Source organism: Strongylocentrotus purpuratus, unplaced genomic scaffold (genome assembly GCF_000002235.5).
Source record: "Strongylocentrotus purpuratus isolate Spur 01 unplaced genomic scaffold, Spur_5.0 spur5_scaffold_11, whole genome shotgun sequence".
Classification (NCBI taxonomy): Eukaryota; Metazoa; Echinodermata; class Echinoidea; order Camarodonta; family Strongylocentrotidae; genus Strongylocentrotus; species Strongylocentrotus purpuratus.
In genome coordinates, this window is record NW_022145596.1 from 23591362 (window position 1) to 23614930 (window position 23569).

General features: G+C 38.4%; 1 protein-coding gene across 1 annotated transcript in view; it reads right to left on the reverse strand.

Annotated features, from left to right (window-relative positions):
• Positions 1-22436, reverse strand: part of LOC582269 — a 56355-nt gene extending 33919 nt beyond the window's left edge. Inside the window, exons 1-2 of the mRNA XM_011662506.2 lie at positions 22263-22436; positions 4399-4494 (exon numbers count right to left, since the gene is read on the reverse strand). Of these exons, the coding sequence (XP_011660808.2) occupies positions 4399-4494; positions 22263-22362 (196 nt within the window). The 5' untranslated portion in view covers positions 22363-22436. The remainder of the gene's footprint in view (positions 1-4398; positions 4495-22262) is intronic.
• Positions 22437-23569: the final 1133 nt, after the last annotated feature.

The following is a 23569-nucleotide window of genomic DNA, read 5'->3' on the forward strand; positions in this document are numbered from 1 at the left end:
GATTTTCAAATATCGTTTATACAGCTAATCGTTATCCTCCTTTCTCGCCTCCGTTGGTTCCGAGACAGTCATTAGATTAGCAAGCTGTATTATAATATTTATAAGCGATAATCAAGGTAAATTTACCGAACCATTTAGCATTAGCCCAACCGAGTCTTTTATTGTGCCGACAAACATCGCAATACAACTAGTTGTGGGGGTAGTGGGGGGGGGGGGGGGCACAATGTCAACCCCTGCGTGTCTTCTCAATCGGGCAATGCTTATGCGAAGTCCCCCTCCCCCCTCCCCTGTTTCCCTCTCGAGAATCCATAACTGCGTTCTTCATCAGTTGAAGAAGAAGACAGTCTTGACATACCTCTGTTCGTGCAGGTGTCAGTACCAACCGATCACCAATTTATTCTGCATCACGCCAGACTATAAATACTTTGGAATGGCATGATGATGATGTTTGTATACCAAGGACACGTGATGAAGATGGGTTTTAAATGTATACGTAGATGTCTCCGGAAATCATTAAGCGCTGTCTCGAATCCAAAGAATTTTTTATTATATCCGCAAACAACAATTACCACCAATTGACAAGCACGGCCTTTACCTTAGATTCAATATCCATCATAGGTGCATTCCTGACATATACAATCACGTCAAGTTACATGAAGTTTCATACAGCTCAATAAGAGCTACTCATGAATATGCAAATGAGCATGTAAACGATGCAACTTGGTCACCTTAAAAAGTCTTCGCGTCATTCTGGAACGCATGCATGTTTCCCTACTGAATTTTTTTTTAAATTAAAGATTAATAGAAATATTAGATGAGAAGTTGCCGTTTGAAGTTTGATCTTTAATCTATGAGAGTGTCGAGGAAGAGATTACCTGTTAACCAGTGGCAGTGGCAACGGCTAAATATAATTATGATTGTAAACAATACACATGGCACATGGCAGAACATGAACTGCATTGTATCAAACGTCAATCAATTCCAATTCATGTGATCTGACGTTATGGAAATGATTATGTTCTTGCATGTGATTTTTGTTGTTGCTTGGTCTAAATGCCCTCCGGCGTAGTCGAATGTAAAACATGTTTTCTTTCTTAAAAGCTAATTAATTGCCGGCGTCCCGTTAATGCTCATGAAATCTACCTTTGTTACCAGAACAATGATTTTTCTGGCTGAACGGAATCCTTTCTTGGATATAACCAAAGCTAGATTCTGGGTAAAATTTCGGGGACAGGGAATCGTTTAAGTTGCGCCATCTGGTGTCCAGATGACAGAGTTATTGTCAGACGTGATATACCTGTACAACCAAACTAGGGTCAACACATCGGGGGTTTGAAATTGGATACGAAGGACAAAAAAGAACCCTCAAATTCAGGTCTTTATCAAATGATTTTGTGAGTTATCAATTATTGCGATTCGTTTGGGATTTCATGAAACTCGCTCCTTTATCTGATAGATTATGGTTTATGTTGATCAATGATTACATTGTGCTTTTTTGACGATATTTTTTTCCATATCATTTCATTTTTCTGTTAAGAATCCAAAATAGTGTTTTCTCTTTCATCGTTTAAGCGTTAGATCAACCCCGTCCTTTGTTTAAAAAAATGAAAACTCAAGTTTTTCTCGTCACTATATTGAAAAATGAGTGTATAAATATTCAGATATTTATCTTTATAAATGCCGATTTTGCCCTTTAAGCTCCTGTACACAACCGGTGATTCGGTCCTTACAGTCTTGACAGCAAGCCTGCTGGGCATCTTGTTTTAGGATACACAATGATTTCCGTGCTGAGCTCACATCTTTCAGTCACAAGGAAATCATACTGGGCCAATTTGATCTCATCTCAAACTAGGAAAGTGGGGGACAAGCATTACAAGAATTAGGTATTCCTCTGAACTTACGACCCTTGTACATATTTTCTTCTTGGACTGTATGTTTTTGATGTTCGCTTCTATTATTAGGGGCTTTTAGATTCGCACGAAGACAATGGGGATTGCTACGATCGACGTCCTTTTAATGCACTGCCTTGAATGGACGTCACACGTATCAGTCCACGCAAATCTAAAAGTCCCTAATGATATGATGTAGCGAGACGATCGCGTTTTCGATGTCTCGATCTTGGACTAGACCCCGAGACTTTATTACAGTGAGGAACACGTATATAGATGTATGGTATTCCTCTAAAGTAACGACCTTTGCAGCATTTCCATCTCCAAAATGTTTGTTTGTTCGATGTATATATTCATTCGTAATGTAGCCAGGCCAGTCCCTACTTATTTTTTTCTATTTTTTCGTCTCAGCTAGTCCTGGTCTAGACTAAGAGACCTAATGCTAAATGGATGTAATAAACACTCTTCTTCCTGGTGTGCTCTCGGGTTCCCAGGTCTCATTGCTATATACAGGTGTGGGCATGTCTTAGCACCCCCACCCCAACATTAATGTGAAACAGCTCTAAGTTTTCTTAATTGTATAGTAAACTGGAACTCCGTTTAACCATATTGTGATACCATGTTTATAATGTTCTTTCTTACTACATGTATTTAAAATAATTTTTTCTTAAGGTGTCCATGTAAAACTTGAATAAGTTTTTCCTACTGTTTGAAAGGTGTTGACATTTAGCACCGTCCACACAGCTCTCTAAAATTCACGACGAATGTGTTCCTATATACATCGCCAATGTGTTATAACAATCTTTGAAACATCCACTGTCATTCCCTGGACTCAAAATCACCTATCACATCTATCAGTCCACATTTCTGCCGTCATCTTTAAAGATAAACTTGAGTTCTGGTAATGCGATTGCATTGTGAAAGAAAAGGTGTGGAATGGATCAGAAAAGTTGATCATATAGCATGTAAGTAATGGTGTGTAATGCAAGGTTTTGGAGTCATCAAAATCATCACAAATTTGGCAGAGTCTTAGTAAAGTAACAATCACTTACACAGTAAGATGTATATGGGACAACACACATGGTGTCGGGGCTAGTACTACCCTGATTTCCTTATCTTTCTATGCTCATTACTCAGCCAGTATACATTTTCTTCCAAAATTATTTGACACATGACATTTATTTTTAATCTTGAACATTTAGTGTAAGTTTCGTTAGATTCTGTGAGAATTCATTTTCTTTTTTTACCATAACTCAAGTTTATCTTTAACGTCTCCCAGAAAGAGGATACCTTCTTAATGACTGAAGGTTCTATCGGGAATCACGTTGTCCTTCTACAGTGACAACTCGATGATGATCCTATATACATACCCCCCGCTTAGACCACTCAAATTCATCGCATTGCTGTACAAGCATTGTGTTAAAGTAATTGCCTTCTTCCTATGGTATGAATGTCGTATACCAGAACGTGTATTATGGCGAAAAGCATCATTTCGAAAGAAAGCTCGAGAAAGAATCAGGGTCTGTTCTCGTTTGAACGCCGTATACGTATACCAAAACTGTATAACTGGACGTGACTGGTCATGAGCTCGCACTCATGACTTCTTCAAAACTTGTTTCTTTAAACGACGATCCTATATTATATACGCTGTTGTTTCCCCTCCCTCCTTTTTTTTCTCGTATACAATTATTCTTTATACGACGTGTACACCTCTTTTCGTATACGGTTCTTCTTTATACGACGTTCCCTTATACGATGTTGTTCGCCGTTTTTTCGTTATGCAATAATTGTTTAAACGACGTTTAAACTCCTTTCGGTATACGATTCTTTATACGATGTTCCTTCTTCAAATGTTGTTCGCGCCCTTTTTTTTCTTCTTCGTTATACGACGTTTACATCCCTTTCGGTATACGATTATTCTTTATACGACGTTTACACCCATTTCTGTATACGAGTTCATATACATATTCTGTAGTCTGAACACGTTAATAGAGGTCATCAAAATCTCATAGGGATGAGAGAGAATCGTGACTAATAAATTATTTCGTCAAATCAGAAGAGATCACAGATTGAGATGGCAGGCTCAGGAAATGTATGTTTCCCTCGTTACGATAAAACATCCAGATATTCAAACTGCCACTTCTTCTTCTCTTGGTAGTTACCGTGGTTACGGGAATATTGGTTACAGATGAGGCGGACATTTTACTTAGCACCCGATGTTGTAAATAGATTTCCTTTACAAAAAATGTTTTGGTGATCATTGAGCGAATTGGGTCTTACAAGTACAGTGTTTAGTTGAGATTAAACTGATATACATGCTAAACTAGTGTTGACAAATTGTGTATCTCATAGCATACACAGATATTCAATGTTTTCAGTTAAATGATTTTAAAATGATTTCGAATGGCAATTGAAAGTTTCTTACGTCCATTTCTCGAAAGCCTTTGTGATCTTGTCATAAATTTTTTTTAAATGGAAAATGAAATAAAAGAAAATGGTGGGTGCTTACCTGCTTCACAATATTCTCCTAACCATCCGGGATGACATTTACAGCGGTTATATGATACACAAGTTCCATGTTTTCCGCAAGATCTCTCACATATAGCTGTAAGGAATAACAACAAACAAACAAACAAACAATTATCATTTGAATACAAACATTTCGTCCAAATTCTCTAACTCAGTCAAGGTACGTAAACATGACATACATGTATTGCTGCTAAAGATTGTTAAAACTTTATATTTAAAAAAGGAACTTCGTTATGATAAGAATATTTTACATTGATTTCAGTGAGGACACACAAAATTGTAGGTCCAATTATTTCCCCGGGAGGGGGACCACTTGCCCCTGTGCCCCATGGACTTGTCTTGGGAAAATACATAATTTGTCTTCCATGTTTAACCTGTTAGAAACCTGGAATACAAGTCTTATTGGGTGGTGATTACACATTATTAAAATAGAAAATGGGATGATCTGGTTTAGCTTAACTGCGCAATATTCACCTGCTAGGTAGAAATGAAACACGAAAGAAATTGATGGGAGGCAAAATGGTCTTAACACAGAAAAAGACATCTTGGGCGGATTCTTCCTTAAACCTTAAAAGTGGTTTAAGAGAAACTTGCTACGAAAAGTTTCCTATTTACTTAATAAATATTATATTGTCTTCGGGTATGTCACAACTTCAATCATGAATTTACTTTTTGAAATCGTCAATGATTACATGAGACTAGTCATTCATTTTTTTTGAAATACAGAAATACATTAAATCAAAGTAGAAAGTACGAAAGGGGGAACAAGAGCGGGCAATTAGTTACATCGACAAAAGTCTTTTTCTTTCTTGATTTGCCTACAAAATAAACCCAGAAATATTACTTGTAACCCTGGATGACGCCATGTACAAGACCTGGAAAAATCAAAAACAGAGAGACGTCAGAGCCTAAAATGGGCAAATAGCTTGTAACTGGCTTTCCGGCAATATCAATTGAACATAATCGTACTACAGTTCTTTATCCGCATTTCAACGGGTGTGATTACCAGGTTGCTACAGCTTTAAACGCCAGTGAATGATTTTTTTTTCAAAGACCGGGAGAATTACAAAAAATTATCTTCTTAATCCGAGCACATACCAACTTGATCCTTGACATTAATTTTTCGACCGTTATACTCTCCAGAAAAGACGCAGAACAGAGCCCCCGTATGACGCGTCAAAAGTTGTTCCGATTGAGCAACTCAATATTTGCACGCCTTAGGGCGCAATTAAAACGATTCATAAATCATAACTTAGAGCTATCAAGAACTAAATCAAGCGACGATAGGGTGTGACATTGGGATACAAAATGGGAATAGTGTCACACAATCTTGATGAAACGAAACATAGTTCCTGGTCATATTCTGGAGCCCGCAGCATATATTTTTTGCTACATGTACGTGTATAATATGGTTTTTTCTAATTATTTCGAGAATATTGGATTCATTATGCAGGATAAGCAATTTGGGTTAGACCATTGATCTTTAAAAGTAGGTTGATCAGAAGAACAGCATAGAGAAAAGCTATAATGATTGTACGATATCTTTTGAAAAGCCAAAGGCCAAGAATCATATTAGTCGAGTTATTGGCTGTAAATTGCCCCGATTTGCTTTTAGTTGTATAGTTGTTAGCTATTTGTTGATTGGTAACCTGTTTTGCTTTTTGTTTTGTTTTGTTTGATTGTTTTGTTTTTGTCTCTATCATTTGGTTTTCTGTACGTTTGTTTTTACTCATATGTACACGTACTACTCATTCAAAGGTTGAACACATTAGGTTTTCAAAGATACAAACTTCTGTACCCCTAAGGTATAAGTGCATTTTATTCACTACAAATCACCTGACCAGCGGCAATGCTCTTTTGACTTTTAATGTACTGTTAAACGTGTGCTCCCGCTTGACTGGTAATTGTTTTATACCACTTTCATGCCAATTTCATTCGGAATCGAGGATTTAAATGCAAACAAGAGAACAAACCAGCAGCTTTCTTCTTTCAGGTGTGAAAATGGAGGAGTTCAAAAGCACAGAGTACTCTTTTCTTTCCCTCTTTCATTCTCTCTCTCTCTCTCTCTCTCTCTCTCCCTCTCTCTCTCCCCCTGTGAAGACATTCGCCGTTCATTGGCTTTTTCGGCGTCACAAACTTTCACAGGCGGAATTAAAGAGCAATGAAGGAAAAACAACGAACAAACCACACGACTTCCAATCGTCTTGAAAATGACATGTGCGCAGAATATGCTAGTCTCCGTCGAGGCGTTAAATACCATTCTGCTTTGCTTGTCGTAAGCGTTGGAAATCGCTCGAATTGCGCCCCGAGGAGGTGGTGTAACAGATACCGTCTAAATTGCTTTTCTTCCGCCTGTCTGTCAGTCTTCGGGCTATTAAATGGGCGAGTTCCTCTCGCATATTATGAACCGAGCCACATTTAAAGGGAATATTTAATATTCAGAGGCTATGATGACGATTGTAAACGTTTGGTACATCGAGATTACGAATGCAAAACATATACCTGGAAAAATATCTCACTAATGGAATGTATGCGATTTTCGTACTTTTCTCTCTTCTCGTTATTCCGAAAATGAAGAAACACATAAAAATGTATGTATTTTGATAGTTAACGACAGTCTCCGTTCCTGAAGCCTTTAGCAGTATTTTAGATTTCAATTTTATTTCTTACTTTAAGCAAAAAACAATAAGAGAGTACTTTTTAGGTGTTCGGTGAAAGTTTGAACCATCTACAGAAAGCCTCCGACTACAATGAACACTGGAATAAGCCCAGGGTCTTCTTTGTTTCACACGTTCTTTACTTAAGGTATTTTGAACACCAGGAATTATTCTAAACCAAAATTTAAAATTTGAAATCACTTTACAAAATCAGATCATTTTAATTGCGCTTCCACAATACTTGCATGATTTCTTGGGCATATATCTATAAAGAAATAGATAAATCAGTATTATATTTTTGACAGAAAAAGTTGAAGAAAAAAGTTGACAATAACCCTCTTCGAAAACATTTCATATAAAAGCCTAATTTGATAGTGAGGTGTTTCATCAAACGTCGTTTGTTTTTCTCAACAAAATTTTCATGATGATTAAAATATTTCTCTTTTTGTCTTCATTTTTGTGAATATATGGATAATATCTTGGGATTTTGTCTTTGTTGTTATTCGTTGTTGCCTTAGTTTTTTAGTTAGGCTTACTTCATATCTACTGTAGAGGTAATAATTGAGCAATTGAGCAATCGTCTTTCATTTTGTATTCATATCACTTATTTTTGCATCAGCACTGCTAGTAGGTTTTTACCAATTTGAGACTCAGTATCTTACGGTACAGATCTACAAAGTAAAGGGATATTGACATGGGACTGTAGCCTCGGGAGAATTATAGTTTTTGGCAGTGACATTATCAGAGGGAAGTCATCACTTTTTTACCGAGGTTGAGAGGCGTGTCATGGTTCTAAAGATCAACATTTTACTAACCACTGTAAGAAGTTCCCCAGTGAACAAATAAACGTCATGATTAAAGCTGACCTGAAGAAGAGATCCAGAGTTGGCCCTCCTCCGTTGGGAAGGAGCCAGTGTGAGTATTTGTTCGGAAAGGGGGGATGTTTACAAATGCTGACATGTTTTAAAAAGAAAATTCTCTCCCATGTGTTTAATGCCTTTCTTGAATGACTTTAAAATATCTGCAATAAAAGGCCATTGCTTTTAGGAGGGCATGTTTAGTAAACAATAGGGGAGGTAATACCCCCCCCCCCCCTCCTCCCCTTAACGCCGTGTATATTCCACACTGCTTTAACCCCGACATCGAAAAGTGGTGTCCTAAGTTTGTCAACCCCCACCCAGCGGGGCATGAATATTTATCTGTGGACTATGTGTCGCTACTAAATTGAAAAATTAAGTTAACATGGTAAACGAGCTTTCGTCATACTAACGGGTTGAAAACGGGTGTCAAGCGTGACCTCTTTTACAGATTCCCACTAATATAAATCGCATACAAGATACTTGCATGAGATTATCAATGACAGTGACGATTTGTCACGAACACATAGACATTCGTTTAGTGTCGTATGCAGACTTCAACAAAAAATATTATTGAGAAATGTAAATGTTGGTAGAGGATGCGGAAACGTCGGCATGTTGTGTAATCGCGTATCAAGTTTATACCATGACATGTTTTCTTTTACAGACATTTTCGTGGCTCAAGGTTCTATACATCCTAATAGACAATGTCGAGTACACATAGTCCTCCCGGTAAGTTGACTTGACACCCAATGTAGATCTCTACCCATAAAACGAATGCAATGTGCAATATATAGAAAAGGCAGAAGGAAGTCATGTCGTTACTAGCAAAGTGATTTTAAATTTGGCCGCCGCCTCCTACTCTTTTACGACCATGAGTGTTCCTTGTTAGTAATGTTTATCCACTAACGTGTACAGCTTAAAATATCGGTTTTGCTCTGACGAAAAAAACATCGCGCCAAAAAAAATGAGGTGAAATGTATGCCAAAATTTATTTTCCCCTTAAGAATTTGTAAAATTAGACTTCTTGCTTGTTAAGACATTTCATCTTTCTTTGGTTAAGTTAACAACAGAAACGTTTTCATCATTCTTATTGGACTTGTTTCTTTGTTGAAGATTTGAAGCTCATCCTTAGTTTTGAAAAGGGAACTGTAATTCGAGCGAAACAAGCTACATAAAGAGATGATTGAGTTTGCAATTTTTTTTTTTTTAACCTCACCGGACTGTAGATCACAATGGTTCGCAGTTCGAGTCCCACCGCGGCACTAATGTCATTCTTAATAATTATGTCAGTTTGAAAGAATGTCCCATATGCTAAGAATTGATCTTCAAATACCCTCGTAATAATTCGAAATACGATGTGAAAAAGCTGAAAAGTTTGGATCATTAACCTTTCAGGTTTCTGAATGCATAGATCGGCTATTCGGATCTGCAAAATGTGAACAATTATTTATCACGACCTTGTTCGAAACTAGATGTTGTACTGACACCAACCGGCCGGGACAACTAGCTCGCTTTTCCTATCTTGAGCTCGTTACTCATCTATTATAACAAGAAAATTGTTAACAACTTTGTTTTCAGAAGGGAATCCATTGCAGTTCTGAACATTCGCTGTGAATTTCGTTTGAATTCGTGAGACTAATTACCAGCAACGACCATTACTCAAGAATGCCTTTAAACCAGTGATGATGTTCTTTGAGAGAAACCTCTTGACTCCTTACAGCTGGCGCCGGAGGCTAGTCTATAAAATAGGATAATTTCATCTACACGGATATCCCGAGATGATGCTATCGGTGAAGGGTGGGACAAAGTCGTACCTCAGTCACACCGCTAAACTGACTCTAAGCCGACTCCAACGACCGACTTTTTGCCATAATGATAGTAAATATGCCATTCTTGTTCAGCGCATAACGTCTCTATGCGTTTCCAAACGACTTCGGAAAGTATTTCCCTGGCTTTAGCTCCAGCAATAAATCATACCAGGTACCCACAGACTACTACACCTGGATCGAGTAATCAAGGTCTTGTTGTTGCGGTAGGGATTCGAACCTCGTCCCTTGTAGTTCACAGTCCAGAGACGTAACCACTAGACCCCAACATCTCTACCTCTCCTAAACCCCATAGGCGATAATGTAATTTTCATTCGGGACGTTTCACAAAACTTGTCATCAGTGATAAATGACAATTTTTGTTATAAGCTACTAAAATCCTTGCTTCTGATTGGTTATCAGCAGATTTGTCAATGATTTTTGTCTTTTGTCATAGAAAAGGGGCTTTGTGAAACGGGTCCAAGTGTCGGTCTCGTTGGTGTGGCTGGAGTATAAACGTCTTTTTCCTCTCGCAATCAACCGACAAAATATATTTTTGAAAATGTTCCTCTACCGTAATGACACCAGAAAGACGGTGATGAATGACATTAATGTAACCTGGGATCCGGCAGAGCAGACCGATGGGATAACAAAGAGGATGCTTCTTAATCAGATCGAATTTAGGAGAGGAGCAGAGGGACAGATACGTGCGTCGTTAAAACGAGTAATGCGACGAGTACACATGCACTTGACATAGATTTTTGAGCCTTTACTTCAGGGAAGTATGAATAACTTATGTGTAATGTCAAAGTAGTAGAATTTGAATTGCTCATTAACAACATTTGTTTATTCTGATTAATATAACGGAGATTCCTATATCTTTTTTGTGTTGCTTTGTGTCTTGTCCTTTGGGGGAAGAGTTAAATTAGAATACCTTATAGATTTCACACAAATCTCCTCTGGAAATTACCACCGATCTGTTCTAACATAATGTTAAAAGTAGTAAATGTTCCAACATTACACCCTATAATCTCCTAAGATATCATGGTGAATGTAGTTTATCTCTCGTTCGCATTTCTCTCTCTATCTATCTACCTCTATCTCTTTTACTTTCTTTCATTCTATCAAATTTCCTCTGCAGAGTACGACAATGGTCCATTGTACGATCAATCTGTTCTTTTAAAATGTGAAAAAGTGTGGGCCTAGTGAATGGTAAAACGCTACACCCGAATTTCCTAGCAAGTATGATCACATTCGTTCTATATTTGGCAGTATTTATGATCATACCTCTTTTATATTTGGGAATGTTTCATGATAATACCTCTTCTATATTTGGCTTTTTTATGACCATACATAACGTCTTCTATATATATTTATACATTTATACATCTGACAATATTTCTATCCCTTGCCAATCTCTTATATTTTACATCTGGTGGACCCGATTCCATTTTGATGTAAATGATCCCCACAATGGACCAGTTGCTATTTATACCGCCTCTTGATTGAAATATTATTGCTTATACCCCCGTCACACATAACGAGAACAACGCCCGACCGATGAGAGACCGAATAAAAGGTTATGTCACCCTGATTGGCCTATATTTTATCGGTTATTGGTCGGTTGAGAGCAGATAGACTGTGGGACTGGGGTATTATCTGAACAAGAGTTCCTCCCGTTTTCCCATCGCGCTGAAGCAGGTATGAGATTGTTTCACTTGATTCTATAATACAAGTACGCTTTGACGTGGGGGATCCGGAGATCGACTGATAAAACATAACCCTTCATTTTTCATTTCCTCCCCTTTTGCGAATCTAATGCGTGTCTGAATCCAACCCAACGTGATTGTACAACGCCTACATGCTATTATTAATCAGATTTTTGTAAACTGATTTTAATATCCGCGAATCTGATGAAAACGGATGGGATATATGTACGATACAATTTACGAAACGTGTTTTGATACGGCCTACCGCTGTAAAAACAGAAATGTCACCTATTCTGGCAGAGCGGACAAAAAATGAAAATTACGGATAATAGTTCAATAATGAAGTATCAAAGAAACGTGTCGGTTTTAATTATGAATGCATTGCATCACGAAAAAATATCGTACATACTCAATAACAATAGTAAAGACACGATTTTGTTATATTATCTATTTCTGTCAAGTGCAATGACCGAAATAATTGCAAATGCTCACGAATTTAAAAATTATATTTAATATACGCTAAAAAAGAGGTTATTTGTTTTTTGGTTGCCATCGCTGTCAATTACTGTGTTCTCCTACGCATTTCTATCATATCAACACCGATATCTAAAACGTTGCAATGAAAAATAATGCATTTGTCGTATTTCGTATCATCCAATGCAATTTTTGTAGAATTAAAAAAAAAACGTCCTCTTCTCATAATAGTTAACACGGTCAATGAAAAGTTAGAAATTTGATTTAATTACTCATCTATCTTGGGGTCACCCTCGATAGGTAAAAATATCGATACCCTTTTGATTGCATGTGTATGCAGAAAGACCAACTTCCTATAAAGTCAAAATGGTTCTTGGACAACTTGGCTATGGGGATGTTCTCTTTATAGACATTGTTTAACAATACAAATCTTGGATGCATTGCCCTACGTGTAACCATTAATATATTTAATATGTAATATTTAATATTGAAGCACTGAACACAATTGCGCTTCAAAATAGTCATGAAGTGCCTCAAAAAAGTAAAAAAATCTTTGAGTGACCAGCTTTACCAAACTCAATTCCCCCAATAGACTGCAGTATTATAAAAACCCTTGGGGAAAACGGTTTATGACATTTCGAATTCCAATCATAGATATCTTGATAATCAGACAGGTGATCGGCTTGTAAAAGTCAGGGGTAAATTTCCTGATTGACCTAAAAGTTTATAATTATGATTGCAGCATGAGCAACACTCGGGATTTTGTTTAGAATTTGAGACAAATATACCTAATCCTTTACATGGACATGTTAGATTTTAGGGGAGAAAAGATGATCCTATGTATGGCATTCTTTGGAATGAGGGGCAGGACAGACCCGTTAGAAAGAAGGTTCGATATATCAAATAAAGGAACTGGAAAACTGAAATGATTACTAAAGGCAATCTGCTGCTCTGAGATCTCTTCCCCCACCCTGCCCACGTTAAAAAATAATTTAAGAATCAACCTAACCATCAACACATTCCTTCCAATATCTCTTAACAACTACGATGTGTCATATCAAACGAAGTTCTATCATTATCAAAGAAGAGATTGAAAGTGATAACACCCGAATCTGATTGGCTGGTTAAGTAGAGAATTGATCGGTCGTAAGTTATACTGAAAGGTACCCAGTACAACAAATCACCAATCCTCCACGTTGACTTCGCATGTTGAAAGTACAGTCGAGTTCTCTTTCGATGACCGAAATAATCGTCCTTATGATTACTAACACAGATGTTTTCCTTTACTCTTTTACAAACTAGGGGATATATCTTTCTAGTCTACTTGGAAATAATAATTACCGTTTCGCGAGGGAGTGTTGGACTGGTGCTCTATTTGTTGATGAGCACGACATGATATGATCATAGTCATTAGAATCAAATAATCTCTTCCAGTCTTCAGGGAATGTGGTAAAAACGTTGACTTTCTGTCCTCTCCTTTCCCACCGTCTTTTCATTTTTGTTTTGTTCACAGAAGTCGCTGTTCAGTCTTGTCCTCGCTTGCGGTTGTATGCTGTTATTGGAAACATGATTTGACATTTAAACTAAATGAATGACGTTTCCCTTGCATCGATTTTTAATTCCCCTAACAGTTCCCTTCCATAGGTCGTCCTTTCTTTTCTGGTTCTTGGCGAGATGTTTATTCACAACAACAAAACACAATTTGAAGGAACTGGAAGTTCCCGGCTGTCGCGACGGCTGTGGTTGAAGGTTTCTTTCGGCGCCACAAACAATGATTACAAGATTAAATTTCACTTATTTACCACTTCCAAAATATATATAAAAAATTGGAATAAAGCCAGGAGCCGGATATATCATACATAATGAAAAATATATTTAAATGGTGAATGCGGGCTTTACTACAGGTGTATTTCATACTTAACAAGTCATGAAGGGATTTGTCGTCTGCCATGCCAGTGGTACACAATGCGTCAATTTGATTGCGTCACTACCTGCCCTAATAAAGCATACAGAGACAATTAGTGCATACGCCAGTAGTTCAAGGTACTAATGTTCATTTGCACATGTGTCAGAAGCTGCGCCAGTCGCTGACGCGACCCTACGTCAGGCAAATGATGCATTGTGGGGAACGGGCATTAGCGACAGGCAAATGATGCATTGCGGGCAATGGGCATAAGATAATTTCCAAACTACGAGGGGGTTTAACGTGTTTATCTGGAATACTCCCATTTCCTTTTAGAGACCACCTTGTACATGTTGTATCTGCGTGTACTTTTTTTTTTTTAGAGAAAGATGCATTAAATTCATTCAAATAACGAGCGGTTTCCAGGTAGGTCATTTAAGATTGATGGTTATATCCTAAACAGACTCTTAAGTGTCTTGTAAATGATCTTATTTTGACCCGCCAAGCGATCCCCGTGAAATCTCAGATGACGAAACGTTGAGAATTAAGGGAGCTATCTTGTCCCTTACTCATGTATAAATGTTTAATCGAGCAGTTTAAGGTGGGGAATATGTTTAGCGTGGATTTCCAACTATTCGTGTGTGTTTTTTTCTCTACACCTCCCTCACTTTTCTTTTCGTTGTCGCTATCTGTTTTTCTTTCTGTATTCGGGTCTGACTGGCAGTTCCCCCCCCCCCCCCCCGCTCCCCCTTATATATATCTCTCTCTCTCTCTCTTACACACTATCTTCATTTTGTATTACTCTTTGCCTCCTGTAATAGTTCCCCCTTCTTTCTCTCTCTCTCTCTCTCTCTCTCTCTCTTTCTCTCCCCCTATTCACTCCTCCGCTTACGACAATATTAACACATTTCGTTTCTTGCCCCACCCCCTCCCCCTCTCTCTCTATCTCTCTCTCTCTCTCCCATCTCTGATAATTTCTTCAACACTTTATTACTAACGCCCAGTAGCCTTTGGAGACTGAAATGTCATCCATATATGGTGTTTTTCTCTCCTTATTTTTTTGTGTCATCGAGTCCACGTGGGTGTCTGATGACCTTCTATTTACTCGATCATGACGTGATTAGTTAACCAATTTGCGGCGAACTTGTAGTTGCAAAACGTCTCTACACTTCTACCAGGTCACTGGAAACAAACGGAGCGCGTAATTGGTTCGGGGCTCGCAAAGAAAAAAAGGGCGGTATCACACACCATGGGCAAACTCAAGCGTCTCTTTTGTCTCACAAACCTATAACACTTCATCAATTGTACTCATGTGTTTGTCCTGTCGATTAATTATCATGGCCTCAAGCAAGTTAAGTTTGTCTTAGTAACAGATGCTACAAGCTCTTTCCCACCAAAGCGTAAAGATTCACAGTTCACCCACCCTCGCTTTATTACGCCTCACGAAGCACCAAAGTACGTGTTGCCTTCCAACAAATATCCCCATTTTTTTGTTTCTATTTACTTAGAAATATATTGATTCTCTTCCTCGTAAATCAAATTTACCATTTCCTTCCACGGTTATTTCGATCAGATCTCCATGTCTTGAGTAAGGAAGTTGGTTTGGTAAATTTCCAGCCATTAACGAGGAAATGAGAGTCTGGAAATTTGTCATAAAATCATGATAATATAATAATAATATATCGTCTCAAAATTGCAACGTACAAGTACTGTGCATGTCGTAGGCCATTAAACATATTCTCCACTGTTAAGTATGATCGCCTTCTAACTACATTCCTGTGTCTCCAATTCGGAAAGGGTATAAAACTGTCGTTCATTTCGTTTGCATTAATGTATATGTATATATATATATGCGTTTTATAGATACTCTTTTATTTATGAGAGCGAATATGGGTTGAGAAAGTGAATTGAAAAAGGGACGCCTTCATATTCTTTAAGTAAGTTTTATGGTCCCCACTCAAATTGAATTCTCTCCTTTTCCGTAAGCAGTTAATATTGTATATTCTATTTATTGGACAATATTATTCACTTTACGACCTACCCATATAAAATGACAAAAAGAAATTTGAAACTTGTTGTCCCTGTTGTTCTTTGTATTTTCAATGACGCCTTTTCTGACAAATACATATTTTGATACTTTTAACGCATGTTATTATCACGTTTCTTTCATCATTTGAAGTCATGGCTGTCACGACGCTAGTGATTAATATGTCAAGTCTAAGAGCACAAACCCCTATTCTTGGGTGAAATTCAGTAGAATTCCGATACAAAAATCTTGCTTGACGGCGTCGGGTTTGGCGCCTCAATCAGCCAGCTGGTCGAATGCACGGTTGCTGGGGTGAAAAGGGCGTGACAGTGCTTACCCCCCTGGGCAATGATTGTTGGTGTGCTTCTTGTCCGATTGTGACGCAATTAGCCCCCCACGATGCACACATGTACACGCCGGCTACTCCAATTTCATACGATTAACAGTCAACGCGGAAAATACTAAGGATGATTGCCATAAACTGTTAGGCATTATTGATTTGTTTTGGTGAAAATATTTATACCAAATCATTGAGTTTTGTAGCAATGCCGATGAAAACATATCTGATTGCAATTTGAAAATAATTTGTCACAATACTAAAATGGTTAACGGCCAAAATTCGTCATTTTTCGTTCCATATTTTGTTTGTTTCGTCAGTTTGTCTTTCCTAAGTGTTCCTTTTGGGGGGTCGTTTTTAACGAAGTAATTTGTTTGAGAAGTTCGATTTCCCTTTGATTCTGAATAAAATCATTTATCGCAACGAAATTGCACCCTCATTTTGTCATTGTATGGTTGAAAGCTATTTTACAAACCCAAAGTTCGTGACCTTATTTTGATTCTCTGCTTTAATGTCATAAAGATATTGAGTTCAAATCCATAAATGTTGATATCATCAGAGGCGGTATATACCGGGGAAGGCCTTGTTACAATTTGTTCCTGTCGTGTCAAAAGTCATAAACGTCTGATCTCAAAGATATGGTAGCTTTGAAGGTCTAAACAAGCGCGAAAGTTATCAAACCCATGAGTTCATCGAAGAGATCTAATCCAGAAACTTCCGCCGTCCCGGGAAAAGGAATCTATTCCTGGACCCGAAACACTGATTAAATATTTCCTGTGCTAGCCTAGGAGCGGGTAAGACCTGTATGAGTTCTCAATTTTGTATGTGTACACCTGTGTTATGTTTTCATCTTGGATATAAAAAGGTATGTGTGTTATTCACAATCATATGCAGTCATACAGGAATATGCAAACTACAAAAGTAAAGATAAAGATGAGTTCTGGTCATGTGATTGCATTATGAATGAAACGTTGTGGAATCGATCAGAAAAGATTGATCATCTAGCATATAAGTATTGGTGTGCATTGCAAGGATATGGAATCCTCAAAATGATAAGAAATTTGAGTATTTATATTGTAGTACGTGAAATAACGGACTATATAATCGTTAAAAGCTCCATGTCTTGGATGCCCTTTTGGGACCAAAAGAAGATGGGCAATTTCTTCAACATTTGTTAACCATGTTAGCAATGATAAATATTTTGCTCTAAAGATAATTTAGAGAATGGTAAATGCATGTAAATAGACAGGAGGAAATACATAATTTACCAGTTGAAATTAAACTCGAATGGTCAGCAATAAAATAGCTTTTTTTTTCAACCAGCAGGACTACAATGTATATTCTGTGATGTTTCATACATCGATTAGAGCACGTGTACGTTATATGATACCCTCGCCCTTGCTTATTTTGATTCTATTACGAATCTTCCAATTCGAATATATGCTAAATTAATACGCTTCATGATCCTCAATTATTGACCACAACACGTTACCAAATGAATTAATCAACTGCAAGCAAGTACATCTTCTCTTTCTTATTTTACTTCATTTAATCACTTTTCTTATTTCTGTTTTTGTTGTTGTTGCTGTTGTTGTTGTAAGAAGTTAGACTGGAATGAAAAATAATTTCCTTACTGGGGCAAGTGCTACTGGCATAATTACGTACACGATCTACTGGCATAATTACGTATAAGATCTACTGGCATAATTACGTCCAAGCTCTACTGGCATAATTACGTCCAAGATCTACTGGCATAATTACTGTGGTCAATACATGGATAAATAACAATTGAGAATAGCTTTAAAATCTTTCACTCCCGAAATAAATTGCCCTCACCAGTATATTCCAACCCTGTATTCAACATTTCCGAATCGACATCCTTCCTAATTAAGATTACAACCGTGTTTATCAATCACCGAAAGAAACGTTGCATCTGAAATGTCATCGACTTCTCCCCCGATCTATCTCTCTTATCGGACACTGACACTAAATCAAAATTTGAGTTTCCTCCTATCAGCAAATTTCCCTTGAAATTAAAGGGAGTCAAGGATCCCTTTTAGCGTTCGACATGTGTGCAGGGTGTGCGGGCGTGTGTGCGACAGTGAGTGGGAGCGTGCGGGAGTGTGCGGGAGTGTGCATGAGTGTGATCGAGTGTGCGTGAGTGTGCGAAAGGGCGGGGGTGGTTAAAAATAATAATGTTTCAACTGCTACAAATTGGAATTAACGACACACATGCTCCGTCGACAATAATTGCTCTCCGGCCAATCCTCTACTCTAATGAAGTATTCATCTTAGAATATAATTCGCTATCTAGCCCTAACACTAAAATTAATCTTAAACCTAACCTAAAGCCTAGTTACACTCCTAATTCTGTTTTTATATCTATGAATAAGCCCGGATCAATTGACGCCAAAGCAGAAGTCGAAGCACCATAATGCTGGTAGGTTTTTCAGTAGTGACACTCTTTATCTCTCTCTCTCTCTCTCTCTCTCTCTCTCTCTCTCTCTCTCTCTCTCTCTCTCTCTCTCATTCTCTCCGTGTCAGGTGCAATAGTTTATGATTAACCTATAGCCCACACGGTTCATTAGAGAAAAGAAACATATTCCGCCGAATATACCCTTCATATCATGCCTTTAGCTGGGTGGAATATTGTGTAAATTGAGCGGCAAACAAATACAGATGAAACGTGATAAAACACGCAAATAAAAATATTTGACATCTAGAAGGGGTACTTTAATAAGTACTGCGAAATTGCTATCGATACCCTTGGCGGTATACACTCGATCGTTCATTGACTTCTGATCGTCTGCTTGAGAAGGGGTGGTAATGTGCTCAAAATGTGCAAAATGAAGATACACCGGAAGGTTGTTATAGGGAAAATATTGTCACTCGTCTCTCCCCCTATCCATCGTTTTAAGTAAATTTAGGTGACTGAGAGGGCATATCGACTCTACGAATGCAAAACTCAGGTATTGGGTAACTTTGGTAATCTCTCCGAAAAGTTGCGCCACTAGTTTCTCGGTAATGTGGCCAAATACAACTTCGTGACTCCTAATTTAAAATTGGACATTATACTCGAATAAGATGGTAACAACTAATATAATTTCAAAAGTAACTTTCATCAACAATCTGTAGGGTATTGAGTCGAACATTATATTCGACAATGATATCATGATAAACCGGCTCGCTACAAACTTGTACTGCGTGGTACATGCTATAGACAGGTAACTGAAAAGTGACAAATATGAGGAAGAAAGGAGCGGTCCAAATTCTAATTAGTAATTGGCACCTTGTTGACGGCTATTATTTGTGACCAGGTATGTCGATTCAAGGCTGACGTACACCACACGTTTTAAAATGATTTATTCACGATTACGGATGATTAATTCATAGAGCGATTGCCACTTCCACCTGAGACGACAAATATACGTAGAAACGATCGGCTCATTAATGGTTTGGTATATGAATTATATATTAAAGAATTATACGCAAAGGAAACGGCTTTTCATTAAATCTTCTGTCCTCTCCTGAGGTGTGGATAACATTTATGAAAAAATTATGAAAATTAATCGAAGACTGCATTCGTGGAAAGTCAGACAGGCGAAAGACTCATCTGTCGTTGATCTACCTTTGAATACCCTATTTTGTGTACAATCATACATTCGGCATAATGGCAGTTTCCCTCGCAGTCCATTTTAAAGGCGAAATCTTAAACGAAATATTTTTCGCTCATATTATAGGATGCTTGAATACATACTTAACGCACAACGAGGAATCAATTCCATGAGGCCCGGAAGTACTCTAAATATTGTTTACGAAGAAGAAAAAAAACTGAGTCCCTAAATTTTTCTATTCGAAAATTGCATTTCTCTCTTCGTTATAACCATCTCTCCAACCTGTTGAGCACTGAAATTATTCAATGACCTGACACAAATGGGTCAGATGAATATTAGCTTTCAGGATAACTAACCCCCCCCCCCCCCACCCACTCATTCATATACCCGTCCCTATCCGACCAATCCCTGTGTCACACATAATACACATGCAAAAGTAAAATCAATTTGCAATGGATTTCAAAACAACAATGTAGAGTTTGCATTTAATACGCGACAAAACGTGTATAATACAAAAGAAGATCTACAATATGAAGGGGGTCCATGGTGTCCTTTCTAACGAATATCAAAGACCAAGACCAGAACGACTTTACCCATATCTTCAAGCTGTGAGCCATTTGAGTTGTACGAGACACTCTTCCAAATTCATTGTCTGAAATTTGATATCTCAGGATGACTTAACAAAAACTACATGTCTTCCATTCCATACTGATTTCACCTTCATCTGGATTTGTTGCGACAGTTTGGAAGACAAGAAATAATACAACAACAAAAAAGGCGAACAGTCAAAGTGCGTCCTATTTTTTCTTCTTTATCCCGCCATTCCTCAGACGGCAGCATACCTGTCGTACACGCGTTCAATCTTGTCTGGTTCCCCGTGCCACGTGGCGAACTTGGCACGGAAAATGGCAAAGTCTCGACATCGAAAATTTGTCCAAATTAAATCAGACGCGCCGGCCGATGAGATACATTGAGAGGTCTCCCCATTCCACAGCAGGTGGGAAGAAAATCGCCAAAATATTCAGAAAACTGATTTAGTTTATTGACAAAACTGGTAGACAGGTTTCCGTTGTGACCATAGGCCTAGTGCTTGGAAGATACGTACAACAGGAGATCGACCTCTTTTTCGTGAAAGTGTAACTTATCGTTATGTATCGTTTTCCGACTGTTCCACCTTTCACCATGATCACTCACAATTTGCAATTTAGAGGCAGGTATACAATTATGAATGCTTGTTTCAGATATAAAGAGCCACGAGGGTTATCTTAGAGGGCTTGCATCGTGAGAAGGAGAGGGGTGTTGTGCTTTATGCTCATTGAATACTAGTAGTCCAGTTCATAGGCCAAGACCAATCAGAAAAATTCAGGGGTATACTATTTAAAGAGGAACTGGTCTATACATGCCAAATGTCTTTCAAGTTATTAGAGTATTACAATAATATAAGATTTCGACAAAAGTGTGTCTACACAAGACCCTGGAGATTGGAGAAGGTTAAAAAACTTTAAAAGTTGTAAGCAAGTTCTGTCCATCTATTTGGGGAGGTCTAAAGATTACTAGACCATAAAGTCATAGTTTCCTAAAAAAAATCAAAACCGACTAATGGGCGTTATTTGTAACGAAGAAAAGGAGTCGAAGTGTCACCATATGCGTGTTATTAGAGAACTTATAATACTTTTTATATTCTTCAACATGAAATTATCTTTGTTATCATTTTATTTGCACGACTGCCCATTACCCGGAGTAGTAACAGATCAGTGGAAACTCATATAGGGAGGAAGCTGTGAAATCCTCACCTACAAAAAGGTCTCTTCGACAATTACGAATCACCAAGGCTGTTCGTGCACACCTTGAGTCGAGTACATGCAGAAGTATACCTGGAGTGCCTGGAGTGCCTCCCACTCCGGAAGTTCCAGATGCCTGTGTCTTCCTTGATCGAAAACACATGGCGAATGTTTGAAGGGAACATATGATTCCATGACTTTCATGGTTGTCTTTGAGATGTTTCAGTTTGCCAAAGACTCTTTAGAAGTTGGCGGGAACGCCTTGCTAGATGGAAAGTGACATTTCGCTATACGCACATAGACTTGCTATGTCCCAGAACATAAGCCCTAATGCTGTTAATTGCCTGAGTGTTACAGTACTCATGTATTAAAGGTCCCAAAGGGTAAAATCAAGACGCATTGGACAAGTACTGGTTCAGGGAGTCGAAGCCACAACCTGGCATTTCATTGGAACCCCATTTACCCTTTATTTAATAAAGAGAGTAGATCTAATCGATCTGATCAAAAGTATGATCTAGTGAACATACTACCTCCTTGCAATCTTCTTTGTACAGAGATGCGATTTTAGCCGGGGATTTTATAATTATACATTATCTCAAGTTAAACGGCGATTAATTCCGACCAATTGGAGCTCTGTGTCCACCGGGGCCCTGGTTTCTCAAATTGCATTCTACTTACGTTGGCATATTCCACGTTCGTTCCTCTTCCATCCGTAGCAGCAGTCCCTCTTGAAGGCTCCATACGTGCAGATGCTGTTTCGTCCCCCCGATGGCCGCATGGCTGAAATGGCATTGTTCCGTGGTCTCGAGAAGAAAGCACCACCGTAACGAGGCGATGAGTGCACTGCGCTTCTGTGATGTCAAAAGAGAAAAGATAAGGAAATGTTTGTCAAAATATAATGATAATCACAACGATAAAGATGGATTCGTAAACCTTATAAACATGGTAAACACAACAAAAACAATCTGTCGGAGTCACACGACTTAATGTATCACACGACTTCATGTATAGCCAATACATTATTTGTGACAGTGACTCACAGTACAGGCTACAAGAAATACTTTTTATCATAAAGAGGGTGAGATGGGCAATTCGGATCCAAGAGAACAAGGTTGTTGCTATTACACCCATCAGAGGCCCTTATTTTCATTATGAACCGTTTTTGTGTTTAGCGGCAAGAGGGGGTGCCCTACAACACGTTTGCTGAACGACGGAGATTGGTTGTGAGTGCGGGTCGTTAAGAAATCTGTTGCAGCCTCTAAGATGGCGTCACCATGGATAACCTCCATGTCAGGCAGCCGTTAGCGAGAGGGGGAAGCAGCTCGTTAGGCTTTAACGCAGGAGACCCCTCCCTACTCATTGATACCGATCGTACTCATTCACCATCCTCATCAGAGCCAAGATTTGTGTTATCAATCGAAATAGATGGCCAATCCGACCCAATTCACACACGAATCTGTCGTCATTCATCGTCATTATTTGGACCGTGTTTATACAGACAGGTTTTATGCCCCTTGGATGCTGTGCCTTCGCTATGAATATGTTGGATCCTAAGTCACTGGTCATAGGAATCCGAGATATCTTACATCTTATGGACAGCAAAGTGTCAGTTTAATTTGCTGTTAGTCACTGGTTTTAAACATCGGCGTAAACGCGGTATGAACCGTTTGGTCAGTGCATGGACCCTACTTCGTAGTAGGGTCCATGGTCAGTGAAAGGTAAATAAGATGAAGCCTGTTCCATTCTAGTTAAAGGCGTACATGTATGTACATTATTGGTTCTTACCATTCTCCTACCCCACCTCACCCTTCTCTTCCCTCATTCCTCTCCCATGTGTCCCTCACTCTTTAAAATGTCCATATTCCTATTTTTTCTCTACAGAATTCATTCCAAATTCAAATCATCGGACTCTTCTCTCACACGATCAACTCAAAACCAGACGGCATTCCGCTGTCCATACGAACGACGTCCGTAATTCTGTTAGG